The sequence below is a fragment of the Trichosurus vulpecula genome, chromosome 5 (genome assembly GCF_011100635.1).
Source record: "Trichosurus vulpecula isolate mTriVul1 chromosome 5, mTriVul1.pri, whole genome shotgun sequence".
Classification (NCBI taxonomy): domain Eukaryota; kingdom Metazoa; phylum Chordata; class Mammalia; order Diprotodontia; family Phalangeridae; genus Trichosurus; species Trichosurus vulpecula.
Window position 1 is genome coordinate 272,032,844 of NC_050577.1, and position 9,183 is coordinate 272,042,026.

At 46.5% G+C, this 9,183-nt stretch overlaps 1 protein-coding gene across 1 annotated transcript; it reads left to right on the forward strand.

Moving 5' to 3' along the window:
- The first annotated feature begins 834 nt into the window (after positions 1 to 834).
- Positions 835 to 8,945, forward strand: KRT78 (keratin 78). The gene is made up of 9 exons (XM_036760382.1): positions 835 to 1,227; positions 1,842 to 2,062; positions 2,965 to 3,025; positions 3,707 to 3,802; positions 4,947 to 5,111; positions 5,584 to 5,709; positions 7,894 to 8,114; positions 8,374 to 8,408; positions 8,523 to 8,945. The coding sequence occupies exons 1-9, from the start codon at positions 835 to 837 to the stop codon at positions 8,738 to 8,740; spliced, it is 1,536 nt and encodes a 511-aa protein (XP_036616277.1). The 3' UTR covers positions 8,741 to 8,945.
- Positions 8,946 to 9,183: the final 238 nt, after the last annotated feature.

Below are 9,183 nucleotides of genomic sequence, written 5' to 3' on the forward strand. Positions count from 1 at the left end.
TCATGTAGCCTGGATGACTTTCTAGCCTCTCCCTGCCTCCTTCTGACCCCCTCCTCCCACACCCCAATCTTGATGGCAAGAATAGTCTCCTAGATGGTTCATTTTCCTGTGCTCAGGAGGCTGCCGAGGTGTCTCTCACCTTCTGGAGTTGGTTGGCTGTGGCGGTCTACTCTGGTAAGGCAAACCTGCTCCCCAGCCCTTCCCCACACCTTACTTTTATCCACTTCTGAAGTTCACATAGCTTCTTCTGTTGCCCCTCCCCTTTCTTTACCCTCCCCCTTTTCCATTCCTTTTCTTTTCCCTTCTCCTTTTTTTCTCCTCCCCTTTCTCCTTTTCCCCTCTCCCTTCTTCCTTGCCAGATGCCTTTTCTGATTCCCCATTCACCCCTGTCTCTGCTTACTCCATTCTCTTCTCATCTCATCTCACCCTTAACTGATGTCCCAAACTGTCTGACTGTCCCTAGTTCTGTCTTGTTTCTCTGTCTGGGTGTCCTGGGGCCCCGTTTCTGCTTTTAGGAAGAAAGTTCTTTGAGGTCAGCTCCCATGTTTCTTCTTTCCTCTAAAGGACAGGGTTCTGCTCATGGCAAGACTGGGTCTCAGGCTGGGGGATGATTGATTCTGGGTGTGTTTTAGGACAGGTCAGTGTGAGGTGGTGGTGATGGGGAAGGAAGTGACAAACATAGTCAGGCCAATATCATCCTGGTCTATCCTGCTCTCCCAGGCCCAGCCCGGTTGGTGGGGATAAAAGTCTCGTGCTGGAGCCCCAGGGCAGGAACTCACTCACCTCGTCTGACTGTCTATCTGTCTGAAGCCGCTGAGACCATCTGTCCTGACCATGTCCTGTGTGCCATTTGGTGCCCATGGGGGCTTCAGTGCCCGCTCTGCTTGCTTTCCCAGGGCAGGGAACTGGGGTAGAGGGGGCATCCGGGGAGCAAAAACAGCTGGTGGCTTCAGCAGCAAAAGCTTTTGTTCTATGGGAGGGGTCAGGGGCATCTCTGGCAGAGGAGGGAGAAGCTGGGGGTCAGGGGGCAGATTTGGGGTGAAGTTTGGGCAGGGTGGGGTTGGGGCTGGCCTTTGTCCCCCAGGAGGCATCCAAGAGGTCACCATCAATCAGAATCTCCTGAGTCCTCTCAAGATTGAGATTGACCCTCAGTTCCAAACTGTCCGGGCTCAGGAAACTCAGCAGATTAGAGCCCTCAACGACCGGTTTGCCTCCTTCATTGACAAGGTGAGGGTCATTGTGTCCAGTCCCCTACAGCTGTGCCTTCACCAGAGAGACAGTTTCTGGTCCCAGGCTTAGAGATTCTTGATGAGAGAGGGGTTCTGGCTTCTCTCCGTGACCTGTCCAATCATCTTTCAAAGTCAGAAAATCCCCTTTTCCCAAACCTAGCTGTCATGTCTCCCAGTGTTCTTAGAAGCAATTTTATCTTGTTGGATATTTCAGGGGAGGGCTGTGGGGGTTGCTGGTTAAACAGAGTTAGTCAATACTAGGAAGTGCTACTTCCATTAACCCTTCAGGAGATGCTAATATTCCCTGTAAATGGCCAAAATGGGGGCAGGGGAAGACCAAAATAGAGACTTGCTCTGTTTAATTAAGCAAGGGACAGCTTCACTGGACTGACCAGCCATAGAATTATAGCATCTAAAGGCCTTTAGAGTTCACCTGACCCCGGAAAGTGAATTGTCCCAGGACACTTGGCCAAGAAGTAGCAAACTTGAGTCTTTTGACTGCAGGGCTAGGTCTCCCCCACCTCTGTTGTCTATTTTCAATTCTGAGGCTTTTTTGGAGGCCTATACACTTGACCCTGGAGAAATTTCAAGATCCTTCTGTTTGTGCATCAGGTTCGGTTTCTGGAACAGCAGAACAAAGTACTGGAGACCAAGTGGCAGCTTTTGCAGGACCAGAAGGAGGGAACGGGTGGCCATCTCCAAACCATGGAGCCTGTCTTTGAAGACTATATAGCCAGGCTGAGGAGGCGACTAGAGCAGCTCCAGGGGGAACATGGGGCACTGGCCTTGGAGCTGAAGACTTGTCAGGAGCAGGAGGAAGATTATAAAACCAAGTAGGAAAAAGCAACTTCCGCCCCTCAAATCTTCTTTACCTGAGGGCCCCAAGGAGATGGGCAGAAGGAAAGGGTCATAGTAGGGCCTAGGAAGTTCAGGATCATCTCACTCAACTTTCAGATTTTACAAAGGAAGATACCAGAGTCCAGAGAATCAAGTTACTTGCCCAGGGTCACCTAGCTAGAAAGCAGCCAAGTCAAGATTTGAACCCAGCTCATCTAGTTCTAGGGAAACTAGGTGGTGTAGTGGAGAGAGTGTTGGGCCAGGAGTCAGGAAGACTCATCTTCCCAAGTTCAAATCTGGCTTTAGACACTTACTAGCTGTGTGACCCTGGGCAAGTCACTTAACCCTGTTTGCCTCAGTTTCCTCATCTGTAAAATAAGCTGGCGAAGGAAATGGCAAACTACTCCAGTATCTTAGAAAACCCCAAATGGGGTCATGGAGAGTTGGATATGACTGAAATGACTAAACAAACAACACCTAGTTCTAAGATCTATGCTTTTTCCACAATAACTGGCTGCCTCTCCCAATAGCTCAGTGAACTCAAGAAATTCCTGTTCAGTCACTGTGAGTCAGTGAAGTTCAGATTCTGACCCTTTGGTTTTCAGGACAGGAGGAGGAAGAGTCATTGGGGCATCCCTTAGCCTCTAGCTTTATTCATAGCCCTGCTAGAGTTTCAGCTCCCTGGCTACACTTTCCTTTGAAAGGGGAAATGGGCAGATCTGATAAGAGGGGGTTAGGAAGCAGCTACTTCATGGGAAAGATAGAAAACTTCTGAAAGGTATAGTTTAAATGGAAAGGGGGAGGAAGAGAGGATTGCTTCAGAACACTCTAGTTTGGAGGAAGTGGAATGGATAGGATGACCTCTGGGGTACCTCCATCTTGTCTTTTCCTTTGAAAGGTATGAACAGGAGGCTCACAAACGTACCACAGCTGAGAATGACTTTGTGGTTTTCAAGAAGGTGAGAATGGCTCAATGTTATTTCCTCTCGCTCTGATGATGATCACGATGATAAATAATAATAAAAATAACAACTTACATTTCTATGGTACCTACTATGTGCTAGACATTGTGCTAAGCACTTTACAAATATTATTTCACTTAACCCCTCACAACAACCCTGGGAGGTAGGTGCTATGATTATCCCAATTTTACAGATGAGGAAACTGAGGCAAAAAGAAGTTGAGTGTCTTGCCCAGGGTCACACAGCTATTACGTGTCTGAGTTTCAATTTGAACTTAAGTGCTGCCTCTCAGGGAGCTCCCAGGGAGCTGGGAAACAGGGCACACACATTCACACGTATATACATACATAGAGGTAGGGGCTACCGAAGAGGTGTGTAGACATGAGTTCTTAGAAGAAGAGTAGGGGAATTATCTAAGAAAAATTGGCTGGGATTAATCAAAGAAGGCTTCCTGGAAGATGAGAGTGTAAGTCATTGTTGTGAAAGAGGAGAGCCCTGTGCCCAATCCCAATGTTTTTCTCTATGGTTAGGCAAAGAGTATGAGGGAAGGTTTTATAGATTGGCGATAGATCTGTAGTCTAGGATAGAAAAGGATGGTGATCTAGCCAGTTGGTCTGAGCTAGATAAAAGGACCCAGGCAGCAGTTAGCTCAGGTCTCTTGCCTCCGTTTTTTCCTAGGATGTAGATGGCGTTTACATGAGCAAGGTGGAACTACAACGCAAGGTGGATACTCTTCAAGAAACGATCAGGTTTTTGAGACGTCTGTTTGAGAAAGTGAGGACTGCGCCAAGATTCTGCCAAAGGCCCAAGGAGGGGGCTGGGGGTGGGCCCAAGGAGGTGGGAAGGGATGGTTTCTGTGACTATATTTCTGATTGGCCAGGAAATGATATCCCTGGTAGGCAAATCTCCATATTCTTACCCTGGTCCAATATCCCGGCAGACTCTATTGCTTCAGAACCATCATCCAGTCTTTTCCCTAAGCCTCTGTCCCCCAGCCCCAGTATTCCTCATCATTTGCTTATCCCTTTACCACCTTTCCTCATTCTCCTCAAGAGAGGAGACTAGACCCTCATGATGTCCCTTCTTTCCCAAGCTTCCTCCCCGCTCCTGGCCTCTTCCCATAGAGGTGATCTCCCCACCTTATGTCCTTCTAGCACCTGCCTCTCTACTCCTTCCTCTTCCCTTCAGTGCTCCTACCCATTCCTTGCCCTCTACACAAGGGCCCTTCAACCCTTCCCCCTTTCTTCGGATCTCACTAGCCCCTATCCTCCTCCTTTTCCCCTTTCTCTCCAGCATCTCCTCCCACGCCCTATCCGCTTCCAGAAGTAGCTAGACAGCACACTGGAGTTCAAATCTGGCCTCAGGCATTAGCCACGTGACCCTGGGCAAGTCATGTAACCTTTATCTGCCTCAGTTTCCTCAACTGTAAAAAGGAGATAATAATAGAACCTATCTCCCAGGATTGCAATGAGGCTCAAATGAGATGTTTGGGAAGGACATGGCACAGTGCCTGGTACATAGTAGGCTTTTAATCAATGCTCCTTTCCTTCCCCCCGCCCCCTTCTCCTGTCCTAGCTTATAGCCATCTCCTCTACTGCCCCCTAAGCTTTTGTTTCTCTCTGTGCCATTCTCCTACAGGGGCCCCTCAGCCCCTAGTCTTCTCTTTTTGATCATCCCAGCAGCCTTTACTTTGCCCCTTGGGATCCTCATTCCTTTTCTCTGGTCTTTAATGACTGGTCTATCCTGATAACGTCTCCTTGCCCAGTTCCTGGCTGGATCCTGCCCCGACCTACCCTCAGTGGGGATTCTGAGCACTGACTGTAAGATCCTATTAGCCTGGAGGCTCAAAAGGAATTGGGGCTCTGGAGTTCCTGGGGTGGAGGGATCTGGGCTCAGGATAATACTATCTCTCCTATAGGAGCTCAGTCAGTTCCAGACTCATGTCAACGACACCTCAGTGGTGGTTTCCATGGATAATAACCGATACCTGGACCTGGGAAGCATCATTTCAGAGATCCGAGCCCAATATGAGATTATTACTCAGAAGAGCAAAGCAGAGGCTGAAGCCATGTACCAGACTAAGGTCTTTGTCCTGGCATTGTCTGTTCTCCCATTCGGTCTCCACAGTTCCTACCTAGAGGTCATTCAGACCTTTCCCCAGTCATCTGGCCTAGACTGTCAAGAAGGACTCTGGGAGTTTGGTTTTTGGTTATATTCTGTGTGACATCATTCTGCTACTGAGTGGGTTTGGGGAGGGGTTGGGTGCCATTGTCCCCCTCCTCTCCAGGGATTGTGATGAAGAGGGGAAACTGATGGTTTTCAGTGCCCCCTAAATGTCCTTCCATTGAAGAGACTCTTCGAATGCGCATTCTTACATCTCATAGAAGGAAGAATTGAAGTCCTAACCTAAATACATTAATGGGCATCATGGGCATGGACATGGGGAGACGTAGGCAAAAAGGGGATCCAGGGTGCTCAGGGTGACCTTGGGAGTCACTGTCAGGGGATGGGGGCCACTAATGAGTGATAGTGTCTCTTCTGGCTCCCTTATTCAGTATCGGGAGCTTCAAATGTCTGCTGAGAAACATGGAGACAGCATAAGAGACACCAAGATTCAAATTACTGAGCTGAAGCAAGCAATTCAGAAACTTCAAAATCAGATTGACAATGTCAAGAAGCAGGTAGGTTCTTCTGGGTTCCCTAGACCCTTTACTTCTCCTTCAGTATCTCCCTCCAGTTGCTGCCTTTTGTGTCCCTAAAGCCTACCCTCCCCAACTCCTGCTTCTCTCCCCATTGTCCCCCAAATGAAGGGATCCATTATTCAATTAGTAATGACTGTAAGAAGAGAAATTAAAACTCTTTCCCTTGGTGTATTGGTTAGAGGTGTAGTTATGTGGCTAGGGAATCATATCCTTACCTGTGGATGCTCTGCCCAAAGGAATATAGATTTTAATCACTGAAACCTCCAAGATATCTTGGGGTTTATGGGCTAGATTTCTTTTTTCTTTTCCTTACTTTCTTATTCTATTAAAAAAAGGCTGGAACTTGTTTGCCCCATGTAGTTTCATTTATGATTTCTTGAAATACAGCATTGGAAAGCCAGACTTTGATAAAGCCCATTGGGATTCAAATGGAGCTACTTGACCATGCCTCAAACCCTTATCACTCTTGCTGTTACTGATTGGCTAATAATAGGTCCCAGCCCAGGGCTCACTTGGTCATTGTTTAGTTTATGATGACTCAGCCTCATTGTAAAGAGCAATTGTTTTTATTTTGGCCAGAAACCCTGAGGGTCTTCCCCTCCTAGATTGATTTTTTTCTTTTGACTAGGTAAAAGAGGCCATTTTTTTTTTGGCCTCATCTATTACCTACCCCTAATCACTGAATGGGTGTTGCTTTAAACAAACTGAGACCTTAGCTTAAAAAGGCCTAGATTTCAGCACTGCATCAGGGGCCATTTCCGGTCATCTTGATCTGTATCTTCCACTGGAGACCCACATGGCTCCTGAGGAGAAAGTAAGGCTGGTGACTTTGCATAACCCTCCTTCACTTCAATTCAATTCACTTGCAAGTCAAGGCATCACTTTCCCAGTGTCATTGGTCCAAAGGACAAACAACAAAGTTATGTGGCAAGGAGATCATAAGACAATTTGTATACACCCAACTAATTGTGTAATACTCCTAGGTAAGGGGCAGATGATGGCTATTAACAAGGTTACCTCTTTGCTTTCTCAACTCCTTTGTTATTTTGAAATTACTAAGGATTTATCTATTTTAGCAAGAACTTCAAGGGAAGGTATTTTAAATCAAAATACTTAATTCTTTTATCCCACCCTTGGAAAAGTGTAAAGTAATGAAGGTCTAGAGGGGTAAAAGAGAGCAAAAGAGACAAAGAGTATATGCACTTAGGTGGGTATTTTACCTCAGCCTCAGAGGTGATGCTTTTCAGTGTGTGTGTGTGTGTGTGTGTGTGTGTGTGTGTGTGTGTGTGTGTGTAACAGGCAGAAAATGGGCTGGGGCTACAAGGTAGTTTTATGACTTGTTACATAGATTTATGAATTGCCAGGATATTGGCTCAGAATCTTTCCTTTCCCCCTTGCCAAGTTATTCTCTAGATCATCCCAGTTTACGCTACAAGCCCACCTCTCTGAATTCTCAAACAGTCAGCCCTCAAATATCCATCTTGATGGAACGCCATTGTGCCACAGACAATCCCAAATACTGGACAATGCTAAAATTCTTCAGTGTGTCTTTAGAATGCTGTTTTGGGTCCTGCCATGTGAACATGGCAGGGAATCTGTGCATTCAATCAATCAATCAAATACTGACTGGGTATGGACTTCATGTCTTGTTCTGCTCTGATAATCTGAAAATTCACCATAGCAACAACTCACATTTCTATAGCACTTTATGATTTATAAAGTACATTCCTTATAACAACCCTTTGAGGTTTGTAGTGTGGGTGTTCTAGTCACCCATACTTCAGAAGAAAATCAGGGGTCAGAGAGTTGAAGTTATGTGCTCATGTCACCTAGCCAGAAAGTGGCAGAACTGAAATTTGAACCTAAGGCCTCTGAAGATCAGTCTAATGCACTCAGTGTTCATTGTATTCCCTTAGGCCCCTTTCTTCCCTAATTGTGAAGGTCCCTACCCACTCAGAAGGAGCAAGAAAGTTGCCCAAGCTTGTCTCCCTGACAAAGAATGAGATAAAGTAGAGGAAATTAATTAAGGTCTCTGATCTTGGAATTTCCTGTTCATGTGAAGAAAGGGAAATTGGAATACACTCAATTTATTTCCAAGTCCACAGTGGGCTGAGGAAAGTGTCCTGTGACAGAGCTATTATAGCCAATGCTTTTCCTTTACAGAATGCCACAATCCAGTCTGCCATCACTGATGCTGAACAACGTGGAGACCAGGCCCTCAAGGATGCCCAGGTCAAGGTGGTGGACTTAGAGGGTGCACTTAAGAAAGCTAAGCAAGACATGGCAAGCCTGCTCCGAGACTACCAGGAGCTGATAAGCACTAAGCTGGCCCTGGATGTGGAAATAGCCACCTACAGGAGACTACTGGAGGGCGAGGAGTGCAGGTGACTGCTGGGGCCTTGATGATCTAACAGCAATGCCATATCTGATAGGGAAACTTCCAACGAAATGCTTACCTTCATACCTTGGGTCATTTCCCCACTTTGAGTCACTATCCAGATCTACCAAGAGATTATGAATTGGGGACTGGGAATTCTGCTTGCCCTGTGGGTTGGTTGCCTTTAGAGAGACCTCAGAGCCCCAGAGGGATGGATACAGTGGATGCTGACTGAGATTTTCCTTCCCTTGTCCTTTTTCCAATAGGATGTCTGGGGAATACATCGACAATGTCAGCATCTGTGAGTCCTGGTTGGCTTCTGGGAGGGGGTAGGTGGTTTGGTGTTGCTCTGGCCCTCCAAGGGGAGGCAAAAAAGAAGTCCTAGTATTATTAACAGATGCACCTTTTTTTGTAGCAGTGGTTGGTGGAAGTACCACAAGCTCTGGAGTATGTGGGAACTCCGGGTTCAGCTGCTCCAGTGTTGTGGTTGGAGGCTCCAACTTAGTCAAAGGCTCTGGTTCTGGCTCCATCTCTGCCTCTGGTTCTGGCTTCTCTGGATCCAGTTCAGGTTCTGTCACTGGCACCATCTTGAAGAAGACAACCATGTCAACTTTGAAGACTATCACATACTGAATGAAAAGTGGTTCCCCAAAAACAAACCCTTTAATGGCCCAGACAGAATTCCACAATCCAGAGCTTTCCCTCCTCAACCAACTCAGTTCCTTTCATGTTCCTTCCAATACACATAGACCCAGACGTTGATTAACACTTTTTCTTTTTCATAAACAATAGACACTCACATTTTTATAGTTTTCATTTTCCTCACAATGTCCGTATGAGTCATGTAGTGCAAATATTGTTATAGCTACTTTAATGATGAGGAAAAGGTTGATCAGAGATTTTACTGACTTGCCTAAGGTCCCATAACTACTAAAAATCAGAACTAGGACTGGAACTGTGCTCTTCTGAGGGTGGAGAGAGCCCTGGATTTGGGCATTTGAGTTCAGATCCTAGCTCTGCCACTTACTAGATGTATGACCTTAGGCAAATTTTTTAACCTCTCTGGGCTTCAGCTT

What these genes read in the sequence shown, in the direction of transcription:
- KRT78 (XM_036760382.1), top strand. Translation starts at nt 835, where the DNA reads ATGTCCTGTGTGCCATTTGGTGCCCATGGGGGCTTCAGTGCCCGCTCT. An exon ending in TGAGACGTCTGTTTGAGAAA is followed by an intron (nt 3,803 to 4,946) that starts GTGAGGACTGCG and finishes TCTCTCCTATAG; the next exon opens with GAGCTCAGTCAGTTCCAGAC. An exon ending in CATCGACAATGTCAGCATCT is followed by an intron (nt 8,409 to 8,522) that starts GTGAGTCCTGGT and finishes CTTTTTTTGTAG; the next exon opens with CAGTGGTTGGTGGAAGTACC.